The sequence below is a fragment of the Poecilia mexicana genome, unplaced genomic scaffold, assembly GCF_051168715.1.
Source record: "Poecilia mexicana isolate PSO_F unplaced genomic scaffold, ASM5116871v1 scaffold_2, whole genome shotgun sequence".
Lineage (NCBI taxonomy): Eukaryota > Metazoa > Chordata > Actinopteri > Cyprinodontiformes > Poeciliidae > Poecilia > Poecilia mexicana.
This window is the reverse complement of record NW_028263371.1, coordinates 8,475,079-8,496,876: the sequence shown is the minus strand read 5'-3', so window position 1 is coordinate 8,496,876 and position 21,798 is coordinate 8,475,079. Positions and strand designations below refer to the sequence as shown.

General features: G+C 40.0%; 3 protein-coding genes across 4 annotated transcripts; 2 read left to right on the top strand and 1 right to left on the bottom strand.

Moving 5' to 3' along the window:
* The first annotated feature begins 299 nt into the window (after nt 1-299).
* Nucleotides 300-2,133, top strand: ndufb7 (NADH:ubiquinone oxidoreductase subunit B7). Its single transcript, XM_014994163.2, has 4 exons — nt 300-382; nt 467-606; nt 1,635-1,803; nt 1,958-2,133. Exons 2-4 carry the CDS (start codon nt 495-497, stop codon nt 2,049-2,051), a joined length of 375 nt encoding a protein of 124 aa, XP_014849649.1. The 5' UTR covers nt 300-382; nt 467-494; the 3' UTR covers nt 2,052-2,133.
* Nucleotides 2,134-2,271: 138 nt separating this feature from the next.
* Nucleotides 2,272-13,988, bottom strand: tecrb (trans-2,3-enoyl-CoA reductase b). Of its 2 annotated transcripts, XM_014994161.2 has the most exons (12): nt 13,914-13,988; nt 9,732-9,782; nt 6,482-6,533; nt 6,348-6,392; nt 6,142-6,245; nt 5,744-5,859; nt 4,809-4,914; nt 4,651-4,723; nt 4,519-4,562; nt 4,231-4,288; nt 3,922-4,010; nt 2,272-2,870 (listed from the first exon to the last, which is right to left on the bottom strand). In XM_014994161.2, exons 1-12 carry the CDS (start codon nt 13,926-13,928, stop codon nt 2,697-2,699), a joined length of 927 nt encoding a protein of 308 aa, XP_014849647.1. In that variant the 5' UTR covers nt 13,929-13,988; the 3' UTR covers nt 2,272-2,696. The 2 variants fall into 2 exon arrangements, with proteins under 2 accessions (XP_014849647.1, XP_014849646.1); XM_014994160.2 differs by lacking the exon at nt 13,914-13,988 and having other exon boundaries at nt 9,732-10,006.
* Nucleotides 13,989-15,810: 1,822 nt separating this feature from the next.
* dnajb1b (DnaJ heat shock protein family (Hsp40) member B1b) lies at nt 15,811-19,599 on the top strand. Its single transcript, XM_014994159.2, has 3 exons — nt 15,811-16,192; nt 17,722-18,341; nt 18,818-19,599. The coding sequence occupies exons 1-3, from the start codon at nt 15,982-15,984 to the stop codon at nt 19,049-19,051; spliced, it is 1,065 nt and encodes a 354-aa protein (XP_014849645.2). The 5' UTR covers nt 15,811-15,981; the 3' UTR covers nt 19,052-19,599.
* Nucleotides 19,600-21,798: the final 2,199 nt, after the last annotated feature.

Sequence of the window (21,798 nt, the reverse complement as noted above, 5' to 3'; positions counted from 1 at the left end):
CTTTGCTTATAAATATAAAGATAGAACAAGCAATATAACACAGGATCTGTAACAAGGTATGCCAGAGGGATAGGCTATATAATAAATATATTTAGTATATTTTTTATACAAAATTTGATTAATAGTCTGTGTAACAGTTTAAAGAAAACATCTTCCATTTTATTATTTAACATGCTTCTGATGAAATGTCCATATCTGTATTCATAGTGAATCATAACGTTTTCCCAATAAAAAACAGTCGAATGTGCATAAATAATATCTTGTACGTGTCTACAGTGTTCTGTTGTTTCACCTTCCCTCCTGTAGGTGGCGGTAATTTTTATTTTTTTTGTGACGTTAAGTTCTGAAGCAAAGCGGAAGTGGATGCAGGGGGCTTGTGGAGGTGACCGAATGGCCGATTGCAGACTATTTCTGTAAACATTTAATTTTTTATGAGTAACAGCAGTGTGTGATATATTAATTTTAGCCTCCAGTGTGCCTGAATCACCGTTGCCATGGGCGCTCACCTGGCCAGGCAGTATATCACCGAAAGGGACACCGAGCCGGACCCTACCAAGAAGTTCGAGTTTGACCCGAAGATCGGCTTCGAAGAGAGGAAGGAGAGAGGTCGGTGTGCAGCGACGGGACCGGGTTTTATCTGAGTTGCAGCTATTAAGCAGGTGTTTTCAGGCTAAAGCGGATTTCACATCAGTTAGCTTGGGGTTTAGCTCTTGCTAATGTAGCGTTGGAGACGCGAACGAAGCTGTCCTGTTGACTAGCTAATGTTAGCATGTTGAATGCCACAAAACGGTTTACCTTCTGCTGGGAAAGATTTACAGCATATTGTAATGAACCAGAATGCATCTGGTTGGGAATCTAGGGTACAAAGCATAGCCATAATGTTTTAGTGAATATCTATAACAGCGTTGAGTGGAGTAATGCACAACTAAGGGTAAAATTCAAACTTAGAAAGTGCGAATTGAACATAAACGATTACAAAATGATTCCTCTTAAATTACAGTTGCAACTTATGCTCAAATAAAGGCGAAGCAATCAAAGAGAGAACCAATTAGCTATTAAGATGCAAAACTGATGAATAAAAATATTCATGGATGTTTTTATTCATGAAAAGCATGTATCCAGCTTTTCCGATTGGGTTGATTGATCAGTACACCCCTAAATAAAAACATGTGCCGACATATTGTTTACCTTTTTCCTCTGTGGATCAAAACTACATAAAAACACTTTCAACTACATTTTTTGTTCCTTTGAAAACATGCATATAGTTGTAAAATGAAATGTGCCCTAAATAAATAACTACAGGCTACCGACTAAGTTGTGTAATGAATCCAGGGATGTGTTTATTGTAGTTTAACTTCAATTTCAGGTTCTTTATGTTGTGATCAAACGTCGTTCTGTTTCCCCCCTGTGTCAGAATTAAAAAGTGTTTTTAGGAGTCTGTGCACAGTAAGTCTTTAGCAGGTTTTAAAACTATTTAATTCAAACTGAACATGAACAAAAACAGTGTTGCAGAAACCTTGAAATGCAGACCAGTTTCTCATAATACTACAAATTCTTCTTGTTTGTTTTTCTTTTACAAAATATACTAAAACAACCTGCTGAATCTCAACTAAAAACAAGTTGCTCTTTCTCAGAGATGATTGCAACCCAGGAACAGATGAACCTGGCGCAGCTGCCTTTGGGGCAGAGAGATTACTGCGCCCACCATCTGATAAAGCTCATGAAGTGCAAGAGGGACAACTGGCCCAACTTCCTGGCTTGCAAGCATGAGAGGCACGACTGGGACTACTGCGAACACCAGGAGTAAGTGTCCGCTGGTCACATTTTCCCAAGTTGCTTATTAAGGGAAAGCTGCGATGCTGCTGGTTCACACACTTCACATGCTAGAGTTTTAAATTTTAAAAGATCTACCTCTTCAATATGCTGTGCGGTTAATACATGCGCTTCCTGCCTGCAGTTACGTTATGCGTATGAAGGAGTACGAGAGGGAGAGGAGGCTCCAGCTGAGGAAGAAGAGGATTGAGGCCAAGGCAGAGGCAGAAGCTGCATGATGAGAAAATCCTCAGACTCTGCTTCCTTGTATATACACCTGCTGTTGTTCACATTAAACAATATTGATCAAGCTCTATATAACCCAACGCCTTTTGTTTTTACCGTGTGTGAATATCCAGCATCACTTTCTACAAGGAAAAATGCCACCGCCTGCCGTCTTTCCAGCATTATTCAAAGTTAGTAACCCAAAAACAAAATTTAAGACAAAGAAACAAAAGCTTGATTTGTATGGTTTTTTTAATAAATTACCTCAGACAACAAAACTCAATTCTGTCAGTTTCAGATTTTAAGATTCTTAAGCAATTCAAGGTGAGAGTTCAAAGATGCTTTCAATGCCAGCTGCTCCAGGCTAAAAAAAACACCAGAAAACTGCAGCTTGAGGCAATAAAAATGAAACTCTTGCATATTTTACAGCAGTTTTTAGAAGTACGCAACTCTGGGAAAAGAAATTCAAAAGTAAACCAGTCAGAACAGAACAGTTTGTCTGCAATACAAAAAAAATATAACAAACTAGTCGTTTACATTTTACTCAACATGAGAATTTAAAGCAGGAAGGGAAGCAAGGGATCAAGCTTTGAATCTATCAGTCTAAATCCAGTGTGAGGTTTAGAGAAAGGACGACGTCCTCGTAGTTGGTGATGGATCTACAGGACGAAGGGCAGGATGGGCGAGCGGAGCGGAGGGTAGTCGCGGAACTCCTTCAGGTAGCTGCGGTGCTTCCCTTTGGCCCAGACGGTCATCTGGATGAAACCCACCAGGGTGAAGAAGGCCACCGGCAGACACTGGGTCATCAGGGTGAAGCCGAGCCAGGAGCCCAGCTGCAAGAGGAACAGACGCCGTCACGGATAACACATACACACACACACACACACACACATTCTCCATGTTGAGATTAGGCCCTGAAAATCTACATTAGACTTGGATCAATTAAAGCTTTTCCTCACTTTCATATTTTTCTTTAGCAGCTTTTAGATTTTTTTCTTTTTTAAAGGCTGAACCTCAATTGTAATTTCGCAACATCTCTGGATGTGTTTATGTTCCAAATATAGAAATTCAATGAAATATGGCAGGGGCTGCTGTTTGTCGTTTTCCAGGCATGTTGTGCCTATAAATTCACAACTTTGTACTGTTCTGTTCAAGTCCAATACATAAAATGTTATATTTAAATTAACCAATCTTTATTTAATCAAGATAGGAAATATGGTTAAGAAGGAGAATATTTATTTTGGTGAAGCACAGGATTTGGGTCATATTTCGCTTGTGAACCAGGTCATGTTGAAAAATCTTGTGTCTAGTTTATAATCCAGAAGTCAACTTCTAACTCCTCGAGGTCATTTACATTTAAATATTAAAAGTAAATATGTTTCTGCCATTTATAGATTTATAGATTTATTTATTGGGGTAAAAAGTTTGGAAACTGACAAACTTGCGCCTAGGATGAGTCTGACCACTAGATGGCAGTGAATTGCTTGCAGGACTGACTATTCTAGCAAAATTAGTGTTTTAACTAAGCTTCCTTATTGTATATCAATTGGCCAAAGAAGTGATGAATTCAGGATTTTTTGATTCCTGAATAAGTGAGTTTATCTTCAAAATTTGGAAAAAGTTTAACTGCAGACATTTCATTACTGTGTAACATTGTTACGTTGCTGACTGATTGTTAGGATTCTGATCACTAAACTGCTATTATTGTTCAGAAGGTAAATGAACAGAACCTTAAGTCTGTTATCCTTCTAAATATTGCATCCAAGCTGTTATTTTAAACTGCAATATCATAATGACAACTGAGATTCAATACAAATATAATTCTACTATGTTTTGCTCTGACTACACAAACGTGGAGCATGAAAAAAGTCGAGACCATGTTACCTCATAGGTGTAATTGGGACAGGAGACGAGGAGGAAGATCCAGGTGAAGGGGTTCTTGGTTGGATAGGGAATCTTCCTGGTCTTTGATCCTGGATTCACACAAAAAACAGAGGAAATTTGAAACCTGAAATCTCTTTACCGATCCAATTCTCTTAGTAAAATTAGATTAACTGAAGATTTTGCAAGCTTAGTTTTTAAATATGTTTTGTCCAGAGATAAATCCAGCTCAAGATTTTGAGGACTTCCATCAAAAAGTTCACTGATATGTCTTTGAATCGGAGGACAGTGCGAAGTGATGGATGTGCTCACCTGGTGGGCGGAGGTTCCGGAGAGCGATGTGGATGGAGAAGTTACCGATCTGACAGAACTGTGAACGAGAGCATTTAAGGCGTTACATGGAGTTTGTTTAGATGTCAAAGAAAATTAGGTAAGATGAAATTACAGGAAGTGTTGGTGTATTTGACCCTGTACTTTCAAGTCCATCTTGATAATAAACTTTAAAATACAATTCATGCCAACTCTGAGTGGAAGTCCACTGCTGACCAGAACTGTATCGACTGGCATCAGAAGAGCTGCGATGAGGAAACTGATTCTTACCAGGAATATGATGAGCGCCAGTCTGATCTGCTGTTCTCCGTATACTGAAAAAGAAGATTTAACATAAGAAAAACAAAAACAGACCATTCATGGGTAGCTAAACCAAATGCCACAATGTTAATGGACACTCACTGGGTGGTGTGTACAATGGATGGTTGATGTAATAAGCCATCCATGCTGCAAAGCCCCAGTAGTAGGTGCAATTCTGAAAGCGACAAAGACACTTTTTTTTTCTTGTGTCGGAGAAGTTAACGTGAGACGAGATCAGACAGAGTTTCAGTGAATCCCACCTTGAAGATGTTCCGCAACGGCATCGTTCCGTGAGAGAAGCGGTGGACAAACAGGGTCTCCAGGAGTCTCTTAACGTAGTGGAAGGAGTGACACATACAGGCGAGACTGAAAGAAGGAGATGTGAGCGGATGACACCCGTCACTCAAACCAGGACCCATTAAGAGCTGTCCGTACTTGAGCTGACTTGTACTATAACCGTGAGGCGCTGATGTTCTTCACTGCAGGTAAAGAGATCAAACCCACTAAATCTCATTATGATTCACTGTGTTGTTGAATGTTAGGTTGCCTGGAAACAAGCACAGCCTTTCTTCAGCATCTGCCTGCCTCCTCTTGTATGACAACTTGGCATCTGGCCGTTTGGACTCTCTCCAGGTTTGGGATGAAACCATTATTGTTAACTAATTTGGTAAACTGACTTGTTAACTGAGGTACAGAGACTTGCAAAAAAGCCATCAGCACAAAAAAACTGTATTAAGATAAAAACGGCATTTGTCTGCGTCTGTAAATGTGTTTTATCCAAAACTCCTCAACTCCTTATCTTCACCTGACTCCAGTTCACAAAAGGGAACTCTCTGTTCCTGCTCTCTTGTTGCATTTTAGGCAACAAGATCAGTATTTTATTATTTAAAAAGGAACTGAATTATTTGCTTATCTTGTGTCTTTTAATGTATTTATAATATTGTATAAAAAGGGTTAAGTGGTGAAATGAAAGATCTGTAGAATTTGCTGTTTATTTTTATCCAAATAATCATCAGAACGATCAAGAGAATAATCAAGAAAATAATTGTTAGTTACAACCCTACTCCAAATATTTACAAAACCCTTTCAAATGATTGATTGTTCATTTATTCTACATATGTTTTGAAAGGTTGAGTGAGAAAAAAGGACTCTTCCTAATCCCGTGAGTCATGGGGAAAACATACTGGACACTCACTGTACAACCCAGTGTTTACTGGTGGTGAAGTCATATTTGGGCGCGTAGATGAAGGGAACCCGGAAGTAGAAGAGCAGATAGATGACCAGAGGGCCGGTGTATTCTGTCAGAAACACCTGAAGACATGAGGAATAACAGATTAGACGCCACGAAATCTTGGCTTTGACAAGTGGAGCTGGAATACATGCATTGTGGGAGCTTTGAAAAAAAGAAAAGAAAAAAAAAACATGGAGGATGTTCATGAGAACATCCTTGAAGCAGATCCACATCAAAGTCACAAGGACTTTTCTTTAAGTCCCAAACGCCTTTCCTTCACAGCGGGGACTCTGAATTCAGTCGCTCGCTCGTGTGTTTGAACGTGTCGGAGCTCTTGGAGCCGATTTGTGTTTTGAACTCACTGTGACCCAGCTGATCTGAGCTCCCAGGTCTCTGAAGTAGAAGGTTGCCGTGGTTCCCACAGGGAGATGCTGCAGGACGTCCTCGTCTTTCAGGGACTTCCCCTCTGAAACGATTGCATTACTGAACACGTAAGATTCACGCAGCGGAATGAGTGAAAAGCTCCCACCAGCCCTGCTTCAATTAGATCAAATTAACAGTGACGTACTGGGGTCGAGACGAATGGACTGTCTGGCTGGGTACCACTGAGGATCTGAAACGGGAGACGTAATTAGCTTACAGTCATTGTAAAGGCAGAATACAAAGAGCTGGATGTCAAAGGAGCAGGGAAACGACACGTACGGCTCTTGTGGAACATGGACTTGATCTCTCCGATGGTGGCATTTGGCTCGACCTGCAAATAACATGACAGTAAATAAACACAGGGACACCCACTCCCACACAAAGGGGACGTTCATAATCCCCTTTCCATTTATGATGGAGGTTAGAGGTAAATTTAGCTCCGACTGCGCTTAAACACCTCCTGGATGTGGGCTAACAAACAGCTGGTGTTAAAGAGTTTCAAAAAGTCTGGATGCACAAAAACACCCGTCCTTTATTCCATGAAATCATGAGGAGCACACACAGACAACAGTCCTGTTTGCCTTCGCTGTGGATCAATATTCTTAGGCATATATTTTACCCTGCATATCTCTTGATGCAATGATATTCCTAGACAAAAACCATTACCCAGTTCCTGAACAGCAGACATGGTACACATCTATGTGAAAGTGGTAGACCCCTCATGTTTCACCCATCTTGTTTTAATTCCCTCAAACTTCTGTGTGTGACCTCTCCGGGACCTCCAAGTATTTTCAGCACAATGACATCGCTGCTGTTGGATTTCAGAAACCACCTCTAGGGTTCCACTGCTGGTCTGGAGCCGATGCCCAACTTAGATCCTGCTGTGTTTTGACTGGCAAAGCTGGGCAGGGCTCTATTGGGGGTCCAGAGATATGGGACTTTCTTCACAGATAAGTTCTGATTGTACTGATTGGAAGATACATTCTCGTGGTTCTTTGAAAAGGGCTTTCTATTAGGGGTGTCTTGATCTGATATTGATACTGGAAATAGTCAGATATCAGCCAATAAATGAGTATCGGGTTTGTGTCGGCCTGCATCGAAATTCTGCGCACTCTGCTCCAGTACTTAGTCGGTCCCAGCAGCACACAGACCCTGTTGGTTCATAATAAATGGGTCACTTGTTCTCATACCGGCCGTTGTTGACTATTGCTCTGAGTAATATCACTTGATCAAGTCTTTTCTAAAAAAGTATCTGAGTCGCACCAATATTGTATTGGGTCAATATTGGTAGCGACCAATACTCAAAGCTGCAATATCTGTATCGTATCAGAAGTGAAAATGTTAAAAACTTACTCATTGTGCCTTCATTCTAGAGGCTTCGTGTATTGAAGGATTGCCCTTCATGGACACTGATCCAGACACGTTCCTGAGTTTTATTTCTAACTCAGCCGGTCACTTTAGCTCTAATCTAGGAAGTGTGTCGACCCCAAAAGCCCCTCTGTCTACATCCGAATCCACATCTGTCGCATCTTTGAATCCGCCTCCCTCGAGGTGATAAGACTGCAACTCTTATCACCATAGAAACTCTGCTAACTCGACAACCAGGTCTAATCTGTCCAGGATTGCGCCTCATACTATGTAGCCTTTAATAGACAGAGTTTATTTTGGCTGATGGTACCAAGAGTGTGGTTAGTGAAACTCTATCCATGCACCATCAACGCACCAAATCTCTCCGAGCACAAGCAGCGACAAAATTAATCCGTCTAACACATTAACAACAAACTACAGGCCAAGCACGGATACTTGTAAATAAATCTGTAAAACAAGCTGGTCATCTACAATTAAAATGAATAAGGCACATGTAAATGTGATATCTTTTCATCCGTCCGAGGAAATCTCACAAATGCCTGTGGAGATTCACAGCAATGAAACTTGGAAGATTTTGTAACTTTTACGTGACTCTAAAGACTTAAATGTCATAAGTAAAAAGAGTCAAAGACTCTTACAATCTTTGAACCCCAACTTTCTTGTGGTTCAGAAGTTTAAACACATTTCTTTTGTGTCTGGTAGGATTGTCTCTAAACTGGATGATTTGGTTGAAATGTTTTAAGTTTGCTTCCAGAAGAGTCTCACAGTGATTGGCCGATTTCTTCTGACAGGACAGATGCAACCGTGTCGACTTTTTACTTATCAAGACGCTATAAAATAAAAATAAAAATAAAAAAAAAAAAATATATATATATATATATATATATATATATATATATATATATATATATATATATATATATATGTGGTTTCTGAAAACCATCGCTGATTATGGGGTTTATTAAATCCCTTTTAATGCATAGTTCTGTGTTTTAGTTAGGCACCATTTAAAAAGAACTACAGGTCAAGTACAACATTCATTTGAAGTTGTAAAGCCACCAACAGCATATACACCATTATTGCCTGGTAAATAAAGCCATTATTTTGCTTTGCATGATGGGAGTAAATATCGCCTTGCATAAAGATTAAAATCATTTGAACTTTTTCCACATCGTCATGTTACTACCACAGACTTCAATATTTTCCATAAAGATTTCATGCAAAGGAACTAAATAATCTAAAATGTGTGACTTTCATATCGTTGGCAGCCTCATATAGTCAGTACTTTACAGAACGACGACTGTCCATTCTTTGTAAAACAGCTCAATCTCACTGAGATTGGAGGGAACTGCGAACATCGACTCCTAAATCTTGCCACAGATTGTAAATTAACTTTCATTGGACTATTTTAACACATGAATTTGCTGTGATAAAAACTATTAGTAGCTATGCTGGATGTGGTGTCTTGTTGGAAGGTGAACTTCCACCCCAGTCTAAAGTTCCTGATAAGTTTTTTTCTAAGCCTGTCCTGCTTTTAGAACAAGTCCTTGTTCCTACTTAAACAAAGCATCCCCGCTATATATAACTTTGGGGATGGGATGTTCCAGGTGTACATCTTGTTTACTGCATGTGGGGGAAGAAAGTTTAGTTTAACTCTGATCTGGCCAGAGCATCTTATGTTTATGTCTTCCCAAGATGGTTTCTGGCCAACTGCGAATGGGAATTCTTGGGGTTTTACTTTCAACATTGGCATATTTCTTGTATAAAGGTCAATTCCGTGACAGACAAGGCCTAAATCATCAAATGATTCTCTACAAATGTGTTGTGTCCCTTTGGCCGTCATCAAGATTACTAAACGCAGCATGCAGCAGCGTCCCATGAATGAAAGGCACTCCAGAGGGTGTCCCCTTTACACTGGCTGGGATACATGCCCACAGAAAGAGAGAGAGAGACAGAGAGAGAGATAGACCACTGCTTCATGTTCCAGAAAACACCCATCTCCCACACACAGACCTTTTACTGTCATGAATGGCCACATGCTGCACAGAGACAGTTATACAATAGAGGTTTTTAAAAGGTTGTAGGCATCACACCATGACCAGCTGTGTCATCTCAACATGAAATCAAACGAACAAAACCTTGAACTTGAAGAGCTTCTTACCTTGTCCAGGAAGCAGAGCTTGTCCTTGGTCTTGGCGTCCAGTATCTCCACCTCAAAGAAAACAACGGCCTTTTTAGCTTTTTTTGCAGGTTTGCGTTTTGCCGGGGCTTGACTCGTCGGCACGGCAGCCCCCGCCGCGTTATTCGCCTTTTTCCCGCTAGCCTCTAACGCCAAGGCATCCATGTCTCCTTTGCTCCACCTGCTCTCAGTTTATCCCCCCGTTGCTCCCCTCAGATCGGCACCGACCTCTCCAGATCCGCACCGAGAGACGGACAAGAGTGCAGCGGCGCTCAGCTGTGGAAATAAATCTGTCGCTTCCCCCCTTGACCCCCACCCTCTTCCTCCTCATCCAGCCCCACCCTCTTCATTCAGCTCTCTCTGTCCACCTCTCGCTTTATTTAACAGCCGCCCGACCGCTTGCGACGCAGACGCCGTCCACAGGAGCGGGGACAGTTGCATACAAAGGCATGCCAAGCATCCTAAATGCCAAATTGTTTACTGAACGCATGTTGGACAAAAGAAACCTCTAATTCATGCAACTCCCATCCTGACATGCAGGGAATGTGCTTGGAAATGCAACTCTTCCCTAAAAACGGATGGCTACGACCTTTGACATCTCAACTTGTGGGGTAGAGGGAGGAAAGAAGGGAGGTATTACGACAAACAGCACTTCCCTTTACCAGCCTGACCCCGTCTTCTTCTCCACAGCTAAATATAAACATCTCATAGTGACTCTGCCCATCAAGCCTTCTCCCAACTGACCCCACACGGATCTGGGCAGTGAAGTCATGGGTTTTATCAGAGGCCAACCGAGACACTCCCTTGGTTTAAGTGTCGTCAAATTCTAATAGGCTTTTTAGTGAGTTGGACTTTAAAACTCAAGTAAATTTCTCGAAGGTGTCACCGACATGAAAGTTTAACTTTTCCCAGCATTGTGAAGTGATAAGACTCCCAATTCTCTGGAAAATGTGGGAAAAGATACCATCCACTTTCTCTCAGGGTAAATGGTTGGGGTAACTTTAAGAACATAAAATGCTACACTAAATCAAAATGTAAAAGAAAAATCATCAAAGCATGTCTCAATAAATAATGAATTAAAATTAACTCAATTAACTCAGATGGCTATTGTTAACTATAAACGTGCAGACATGACCTGGGGGGGCCGGTCTGTCAGTCAAACCTCTCTCAAGGGAAGCAGAAGAAGACAGTGGCTGATTTTTAGACCTTTGCTGAGGTAGATACAATCAGCGGATAAAGTTGGCTTCACAATGTAAGTATCGGCTGATCACCGATCTCCCAAAATTAAGGAAATCGACACAGATAAATCGGCTGGCCGATAACTTGGTGCACCGCTACAATCGGCCCTGATTTTCTTAAATTTGAAAGACTGGCACTCAGTCCATACCGATCTCGACAGACCCCCCAACCAGGTCCTGTCTGCAGATGCGTAGTTAAAGATAGTCATCCCACTGTTGCCAATTTAGCAACTTTGTCATTCATATGCAACAACTATTTAGACAATTTTTTTTTAATTGGCATCAACTAAATTGGAATCTCCAAGTCCTTTTAAAGATCAGTGACCGGCCACAAAGTTGTAATCAGTGCACCCGTAGTTACAACCAATTAACAGACCAGATCAACAAACTGTGCTGAACCTCATTTGTTGAATTATTTTCATACGTCATTTTTATTAAATGAGAATCCATAGCTTTTCAAATCAGGATTTCTTTTATTTTTTTTATTGCCTACAAGAAATAAAGAGCCACACATAAAGCAAGCAGGACACACGACACCACAGCTGTGACTTTGGGGTAACAACCCCGTTCCTGTCTTTGGGCCAACTCTGCTGTACCTCCCCCCTCAGCTCCCTCGTCTCGGCCAAATAAAACCTGTCACACTGACAGTCGGAGCTGCTAATGAACTCTGCGGGCACGAGGACGAAGCACGGAGAATTCAGTTTTAATTGCTACAGCGGATGTCGACGGTTCAGCAACTGGATTTATAGCTTTGATCAGAGGTAAAACCTGGCGTTCATTTTAAAACTGATGTTGCAGTGAAGTGTAGAGATAATGTGCTTCATACAAGTTAGACAGACTGTATCCTGTGGGTCAGGGGAGTCACTGCAACACATTTCTCTTTGCCATCTCTAAAAATGACAAAACATGATGTTGTGAGAAATAAATCAGCCATATAGATAGTTGACTGAAATTAAGGATTCTTCTCTAAAGTAGTCTGAAAACTTTAACAAGTATTAATTTAACAAATAATTTAGTGTAATTACACTTGCATTGTCATCTAGCTTTAATAATGTCAAAGCAAATAGTAAATGATGTCAGAGTTAATATCTATTTTAAGGTGTTCCTTAAAAAATACTTGATAATGTACAGCATCAGCATTATTATTAGCATCTATGATAATGTTGCACTTATCAATTAGATTTCGAAATCCATCTATTTTCCGACGATTGGTAGGTGAAATACTGAAAAATCTAATCTTTTTCCTGTTCACTAAATGCCTCCATCCTGAAAGCTCAAACTTTATTAGCTCCATAATGCATCAACAATCAGCATAACTAATGCAAATAGTTTTGTGGTTCTGGCAAAATCATGTCTTTAGCCAATCAGCTCTGTCATTACAATTCACTATTTAGTCCCTTTTTAATAACTTTTCCCCCTCTTAAACCACTGTATACTAGAAGATTATATTATATATATATATATATATATATATATATATATATATATGTTTTTTTCAGGAATTGTGCAGATAGCTATAAAAATCATCATTCAGCCCCACACTTACCCCTCTTTTTCTTATTTCTGAGTGAAACCTATTTAAAAAAAAAACTTTTTAAAGTATTGTTTTCTCAGGCCTTATCCCTCTGTTTCATATTTGCAGATCAGGCACAGAATTTAAACATATGTATTTTTGAAAACATTTTTTTAGAAAGTGGAAAAGTAAAGTAAGGATAAATAAAAAACAGTAACGTCAGCTCAGCTTGACCCCTTAAAAGTTAAACTGTTTCAAAGACAAAACAGTCAGACTGTTTAGAGGAGTCACAGATGAACTGTTTCAAATAATGAACTTCATATTAATTTACAAAGTTGCATTCAGCAATCAGAGCTGCCCTGATCAAGCACTAAAGTAGCCCATCTAACAAGTGCGATGGAGTGGTAATGAGTATCTATCACTTCTCCTTCAGAGGTTATAATGTTGTTCTTGATTGATGTATGTGCAAATAAATCTAACCAACATTAATCTTGTTGTATTTGTCGTCTTGTAATGTCCTGTGCAAATTAATTTCACTGTTATCCCTTTATTTAGATGAAATGTACTGCTTTCATATAGGAATAAACTGTGCACACCACAGCTACAACTGAAAACTGTTTTTTTTTTACAGGTGCCAAACATCCAGATTTGTCGCCTGAAAGAAAAGGGAGCAGACCAACCAGTAGTTGTGTCAGTTTCTGCCAAACTACTTCAGATCCTGTCTGATGGGTTTTTGGGTGTTGATGCACCTGTGGCCTGGTGTTATTCTACTAGTCCTGAAAGCTTCTCTGAATCTTATGACAAAGATTTGTTTTAGCCTTTTAGTAATATATTAGCAAAATTTACATTTTGAACCAGCTACATGTATATTTTCCATGAAATGTATTGCTAATCTCCCTCTATGAGCACCTTTTTAATTAAAATGATTGGAAAAAGTTTGGAATATAGATTACATGTATATTTCGCAGATAATGTAGATTTATGGAAAAGGGCTGAGGTTGACTTTTCACCTCCATTCTTGGGTAAGACTGAGCAAGATAAGGAGCGCCATGAACCATCCCAGCCAGAGATGGCGATCTGTTAAACCCTTTCCTGCACAAAGAATGTCTCTGTTAAGCTCAAATGCTCCATTAAATTCAGGGATTCCAATTTGAAAAACACTCTGTTAATGGTGCACAAGGTTTTAAGACTATGTACGCTGTATATCTAAAAGAAACAGGCCACAAATCGTTTCAGACCCATCATAGACGGTGTTAACTGGGCTAAGCTTCACCGCTTATGGTAACCAGTAATATCGGTACCTAATTACTGAGGTTTCCAAACACAGAGTTAACGCGAAGGCCAAGAACTAGCCAGGTTTGTTAAATTTAGTCTCAAACAAGTGTGGTTTAACAATGAATGGATACCACTTACCTCGTAGTGCTTCATCTTGGCAGTGACTCTTCCTTAATATCTCGAATGAGTGACAGGTCAATGTCCAATCAGCGTATAAACATGCGGTGGCTAAGGACGTCATGGGCGGGTACAAAACGCTCCTGGCAGCCTATCACGGCTGGCATAAGTCAGGCGAACACGCCCACACTGTCGAATGTAGCCAATGAGATTTGAGCAAATGGAAAGGCGATGCCTTAGCGCGAGATAATAGGATTTACTTTGGGTTGGCTCGGATTTTACTGTAAGAAATTATTATTTTTGGCGTATTCAGTGTTCCTGTTGGTAATTTCGTCCTTCAAATTGCTTGTTTCTGTTGAATGTCATTTCATGTACAATAATTAAAGTATAAAGGGCAAGGGTATAAAGTATTTCACAAATAAAGTTCAATGTTATTTAAATAAAATAAGAGAACGAAAAAGTTCACAATGTAATCCTCAAAAAGACCAGATATAATGACACCTACTTCCATGATGTTATAAATATCTGATAATCTCCAATCAGAAAAAGGGAATTTCCTTCTCCAATATATTTGGCCTGACAAGTTATTACTTTCCTACAGGTGGGGTATGTAAATGTTAGAAGTTAAATTCAGAGGTGATCTTAGCACTGTCAATCAAACTTGTGCACATGCTGCTCAGAGCCTCCCCTTGGTCTCTGCTGTGCAGCTGATTCACCACAAGGAAGCCTGCCATGAATGCTCATTCATGGTCGCCGAAGATGACTGATAAATCATCTCCTGACAGATGACAAATAAGTTGTTCCTATGCCATTAGCACCAAGATTGATTGGCTGCACCAAAATCCGCATCCTGGCTCTGTTCGGTTGGAGCAGCATTGGGAGGAGGTGGAGTAGCTCCAACTTTTCACAAATAGTCACTCACTTGTCACCACATGGTGCCAATTAGAACATTTGTAAGAATTTTTTTTAATAAATTGTGTGTAATATAAAATTCACACACCCCAGCTTTAAATCCACAGAAATTTAAAGACGAATCTTCAAAAAATGGTATTCACTGACAGTTTTTGTGTAGACTTGTTCCTGTGTACCTTAAACTTGTCAGACATGCTTCTGCAGAGTTGGTTCTGGTATGAGCCACGCCCGAGGTGAAGCAAAAGGACCTCTTTGCACAAATGAGTTGTACAAAAAGACATTTCTGCTGTGTTGCTGTGGGTGTCGGTTTAAGATGTCCCCCCTTAAAATGATAATCATCTGAATCAATGATATAATTTAGTTTCATGTATATAAAAACGGCCAAAATTTGTGGTGTTTACAAGAATTAAGACCATGGCTATCAAAATGTGTTACAATGACCACTGCTGGTATTTGGACTGAAATTGTTATAATTAATTGTATATAGTAAATACAAAAATAAATTGTGACGTAGTACTCCAAGCGCACGTGCTGGAAACGGTATGCTGCTTTCCATTTACCTCTGAGATTTGAACTTCGATTAGCGAATGACGTCAAATCACACCTAATCAGTTCCAAGTTTGAAAACTATTAAGATTAGCTAGATCTTACAACTCAGTTCGCTTGGTTCAGACACCAAGCGAACTGATATTAGACGTACAAGCTAATAACAGTGTATTTATTTCTGTACATTCAAACACCGAGGGAACATGCCACTACAAGAGATTGTAATATTAAATTCCCCATAAAACTAAAAAAGACTAAGTTCTGCTTTACTGCTGTACCAGAAAGTTTGTAAAGCTCGCGCTATTTGCAAAACATCGTGAAACGTCTTGTAAAAAGTTTAGAATCATTTTGAACCTTTGCTTAAATTATGACATTGTTAAAAAATACCGAAATTTAAAAAAATCTCCTACAGCACGTGAAAGCACCATGGGAGTTAACGTTTCCCGATGGGCGTGACTTTGCTTGTGGCGTCACAGCCGAGATGGTTCTGGCTGCGTGTGGAACAGTCTGGAAGTTTCCACGCTGTTTATAAAGAGTACGTACAGAACTCCAGCAGCAGCCCGAGTAGATACGGACGACTGATCAGGAGCCGGCGCGGACAGACAACTTTTGGGGGAACATTTAAATCAAGATGGGCAAGGACTACTACGAAATTTTGGGAATTAAGAAGGGAGCTTCAGAGGATGATATAAAAAAAGCTTATCGTAAACAGGCTTTGCGGTACCATCCCGACAAGAACAAATCACCAGGAGCGGAGGAGAAATTCAAAGAAATCGCAGAAGCTTACGACGTTTTGAGTGACCCAAAGAAGAAAGACATATATGATCGTTTTGGAGAAGAAGGTAAGCGTCATCTTGAACTTGTAGTCCGCTCAGTAATCCCTGCTATGTTAGAATAAGTTTATTAAAACCTTGGTTGATGTGTTAGCCGAAGTAAATGTTAACATTTTAGGGACAAACGGTGGTTAGTGGTAATCTGTTTGTGTCATGGCGCTTTGAGCTCTATTCGTCCTTCATTGTGAGTTTTACCTTCAGGGCTAACTAAAAGCCAAGGCCCTGCTTAACGGGACAAACCCAGACCTGTTTCCATAATAAATCGGCTGGAATCCTAACGGGAATGTAGCCCGACTAATAATAGCAGTGCTACTGGAAGGCTCTGCATATTTGCAGGAAGAGGCAGTTTTAGCCACATTGTTGTTATGAAGATGCTACTGATGGTAGCCTGCTGTTAGTTCACTTACAGTTCTGCCAAAACAAAATGACTAGCAAACAGCCGTGACCTGATTAGCAGGTTCTTGAATTCAAATGCTCGGTACACCGCGACTGACTTAAACGGAAACAGTAAAATGATGGTCAAAAGTTTGCTCCCTGTGTGGTGTGTTGCCATGGTTACATCATGTTTTTATAAGTAACAAATTAGGCAACCTGCAACTGCTCTCACACTGGTGTGAGAGGACACCTTTTGTTGTGAGGGGGCTGAAAAACTGGCAGATCACACAACTAGTTATTGCTTTTAGACACATGGTGGGCATGCTCTGCTTACAATGAGTCATAATATATTTATAGAAAAGTTTTTATACAGTTGAATGAAACACAGAAACGAGAATGCAATCTACAATCAAGCCAAATATGGCAAACGATCTATAAAAAATTAGAAATAATTAGCAATCTTAAATAACTGGAATTAAATTTAAAACTAATAGAAAAATAAAAACAATAACATTCACTTTCATAAACAAAATTAATAGCTAAAAATGATTTCTAGTACCTTTTAGGATTAGAACAGAAAAGAAACAAAGGAAAATGAGCATAATAATTTTACATGTTTTTAATTAATAGTGCCTCATCATAACTCTAAATATTAACAGAAAAACTCATGTGTCCAGAGGGCGTGTTGGATAAAAAGCAGATAGCATAAACAGAATGTACTTTACTGAATAATATGAAAAGTATTGCAAAAATTGTTGAAATTTTTTGTGTTCATCCTCATTTCGTGTATTCCGCATTGTCTCAAGTTCCCCAACCAATTCAAGAATATGCAGGCGTAGAACATCAAAATTCTCCTTATTTTTGTCAAGTTTTTGCAAACATTGCTTTCAACAAATTTTTCTTGAATCCACGTCAATGCAGAATAATCCTGTTGAAAATGTATTATTAGCAATTCTGCTGAATTGCTATTTCATTGCATTTGTTTAAATGATCTCGATGGTGCAATATCTATGACCTTTTTATAAAATCCAAACCAAGGCTAGATTTATTAATAATTATTTCCTGTATTCTTGAGACCTATGTCACCTTTGCAATCAGTAATTACACGTAAGCATCCCAAAATTAAAATTGGGTGAAACGTTAACCTTGTCTTGTGTATTTAGGTCTGAAAGGCGGTGGCGGTGGAGGAGGACCAACAGGGGGCAGCGGACCAGGCACCTACAGCTACACCTTCCATGGAGACCCTCATGCCATCTTCGCAGAGTTTTTCGGCGGCCGTAACCCCTTCGAGCAGTTCTTCGGCGCTCGTAACGGCGGCATGGACGAAGACATGGAAACTGACGACCCGTTTGCTCAGTTCGGGATGGCCGGTCGTGGAATGGGCCCCAGCGCAATGGGCGGCTTCTCGCGCTCCTTTAGCCCCGGCATGGGAGGAATGGGTGGCCACACGAGCGTCGTGAAGAAGCAGCAGGACCCCCCCGTGGTTCACGACCTCAACGTGTCACTAGAAGAAGTGCTGAACGGTTGCACGAAAAAGATGAAGATCTCTCGGAAAAGGCTCTGCCCCGACGGCCGAACGTCAAGGACGGAGGAGAAAATCCTGGAGGTGCAGATAAAGAAAGGCTGGAAAGAGGGCACCAAGATCACGTTCGCCAAAGAAGGGGACGAGACGCCGAGGAACATTCCAGCGGACGTGGTGTTCGTGCTGAAGGACAAGCCTCATCCCGTGTTCAAGCGAGACGGCTCCGACATCGTTTATACCGCCAAGGTTTCACTACGCGATGTAAGTTGAGATTACTTGAAACTTCTAATTTAGAGGGATTATTTGGTTGTAAGCGCAAAAAAAAGCAGAATTTATGTTTGGCATGGAAAGGTCAAATGAGTTGTGGTCACTTCTTTGTATTTTGGTCACAATTAACTGAAAAATTAACGCGTAGCTGCAGCCATCAAGGCAGGTGGAAAACTAAGCCATCAGACATCAAAGGTGCAGCAGTCTGAAGAGGAAGCAGCGCAAAGATGCATGCAGGATTAGCGCCAGGCGAAAAGATTTGATCTGCTCTTGCTGCAAGTTGTAAATTATTTTATTGGCCTAATTGTAAATAGTTATAATATTGTCTTCTTGCTAACTTTTTGCAGGCAACGCAGCGTGACATCGACCAATAATCCCTCCATAAACTGCAGTTTGACTCTAAGCTGTTTTTAAACAGTGTTGTGGTGAATCACGTCGCTAACCGTTCTTTGCTCTCCTTGCTCCATCAGGCCTTGTGTGGCTGCACGGTCCAGGCGCCCACTCTGGACGGGAGGACGGTGACTGTTACGTCCACGGACATCGTACAGCCGGGGATGAAGCGACGGGTGAGCGGGGAGGGGCTGCCCTACCCCAAGCGACCCGATCGGCGAGGAGACCTGATCGTGGAGTTTGAGGTGAAGTTCCCGGAGCGGCTGAGCAAGAACGCCCGGGACACCATCGCTCAGGTTCTTCCTCGATCGTGAACACGACCGCTGGACTCTTACTTGGGACGCCATCTTTTTACCCGTGCATTATGACGCGGACATTCACGAGTTAGACGCGACATCGAGAGCGACACTCCTGGGGTTGGATTTGCCCCGAACGTCACACGGTCCTCAGTAGTGTAAATATAGACTTTTGAGAGATTTGCTCCCAATGAACGAGTGCTGCTTTTCAGAGGCTTGACTGTAAATATGTTTCCAGTGCGGTGTGGTGTTTGGTCTAAGTGAGTTTATATTTTTCATGAAAACTGTGCAATAAATGAGAGACTACATGTGCCACTGTTCTACAGACTCTTTTGCTTATAACAGTTTTCATCGAGAAACCTTTATTTTTTTTGTATGAAGTTTAAGCATCCAGGTTTGCAGTGGATGGTTTGCACAGATGTATTTGACACATAAGTGTATAAAAATGGCTTATTTTACTAAGAATAGCAGGTCCCGCTCTGAAGAATGACATGGAGATGAAATATTGTCCTGTCTTCTGAATAATGCTGCATTAAGAATAATAAAAAGGAAAATGGTGCTGTTTACGCCCAATGTCTCCTGTATGTTTCTATGAAATGGTTTGTAGGTGTTTGAAACCAAATGGTTTCTTCAGGCGACTTTCTCATCTTGCTCTTCCATGAAGTGTCATAATAAACACGTTTTGAAAATTAAATGAGTAACTTGATTAACTACACAAAGAATGATGTTTTAAAGCTTTTATTTTTGTTAAATATGGTGTCTCTTGCAAATCATTTAATGGAATAGTTTATATCAGTAAATATTTTTATTACAGAAACTTGGGCTTAATGAATACCATGTTTAATACATTTTTAGAGGTTCATTTCAAAAGATACTTTCTATTTGACAAATGAGCCTCACTGGAACAAATACATTTGAGTATGACTTTTATTTTGCTCCTGTGTATGGAGGACCAAAACCGACATGATAAAAAATAAAGGCATAAATATATATATATTGTTTTTCTTGTCTTTACACGCGTTTTCCTCAAGAGATTTATATATTTTGTTTTTCCTAATAAAAAAAAGTATAATTATATATTTTAAGCCCCAGTGATGTGATTTAAATAGGTTTTTAATTGAAACATGTTCATTAGGCAGCAGCACTTATGAGAGCACTGGAAACAGAAGATTTCCTGATAGAGATTTCTTCTCCCATACTCCTTGTTTTTGAATTACTGCCCCAGTCTGAAGTCCTTAAAATGACCAAGTATGGCTTGATTGAAATGTTCTAGGATGTGCTCACGTCATCAAGTCCATGAATTAGCTTTATAGTGAGTAGTCAGTCCCTTCTTCGGCTTTTACAACCAATTTTTAAACATGTATGTTTGATTTACGTAAAAAGTTGACCTGGACATCAGGAGGTGATTAAAACCCCATAAATCCTAATCGTATCAACGGCAATCCAGCCAAATTTGCAGAGCCGTAATTCCGCCACACTTTGCGCTATCGGAAAATTTCCAACTGTTTCTGAAAGGGGAGACGTTGTGTTTTCCAGCCAATCTCAGGTTATTACGGTAATTACACTCCTCCCGTAGCAGAGAGTGAAATTACTCTGGGGGCACTCTTTTAATAGATGGTAAATTACGAAAATAACTTGCTAGATATTGAAAGTTCCAGTTGTTATGGACAAATGGGCAAATATAATTACTCACAGGACATTAAAGAGCTGCATACAATTAAAATAAGCAAAAGTATCCAGGCAGAGATTTTGAATTCAGCACATAAAGGGTTAAGATGAGATCAGTACCTAGGCTTCTACCTTTTAATACGTGAACTGTTTGATACACTCACAAAATATCTTATTCTCCCAATGTGTAATGAGTGTTTCCTCTTTGGTTTAACCAATCGGATATGAAACTACTGGTTTGCCCTTCAGTACCACACATTTGGGTGAAATTTGCTGAGAATATTGCCACATACCACACTTCCTCTTTCCCACAGAGTGTTTTACACCTTCAGTCACTCACTGTCTTTGAACTTTTCTTGTGCTTCTTTTTCCACCAGTTTCCATTTGAAGTTGGGATCGTAGGGTTCTTGACCCGCTCTTATCCACTTCTGCTTTACAGCTTGCTGAAGTAGTTTCTACGGTAGAGATTTACCTTTCTATTGAACTAGCAAAGAGTTAATACAATTATTTTTCCCTTCTAGAAGAATTACACATTAACTTAGTTGATACTAAAATCAAAATTTGAGAAAAATGTCACAAAAGTAAAATATTTTGGGATGTATGAAGATGATAGTGCTTGTTTTTCTTGTTCAAAGGAACAAGAAAAACATAAGTTGTTCTTGACATAAATATAAGAATTGTGAAGAAAAACAAAACAAACAATTGTCAGGAACTGAAAACCTTCCAGGAGATTTGTACAAAGGTTTCACCTGAACCAATGGCACAGGGGCCCCACTGGGTGATATAAACATGCTACAAAACATACGATAATATGAAAAGACCTGTGTTGAAGTTTGATAGACCAAACCAAAGACCAATCTCTAAAACAATGGAAAGGGCTGCCGGTAGATCTACTGACGACCCTGAAGACGGATGTGTATCTGAAACAAGACTAAGGTTGATGCCATAACGTCTGCTTGGATTAACCTGCTGACCTTCGTTGTACCTTGTGACGCCAGCAGGAACATGAACTCAGAATGCTACAGAACCTTTTTGTCTTCCTGCTTAAACTGATTCATTTGATGACATAACCAGAAAACATGACTGTCAAAACAGCC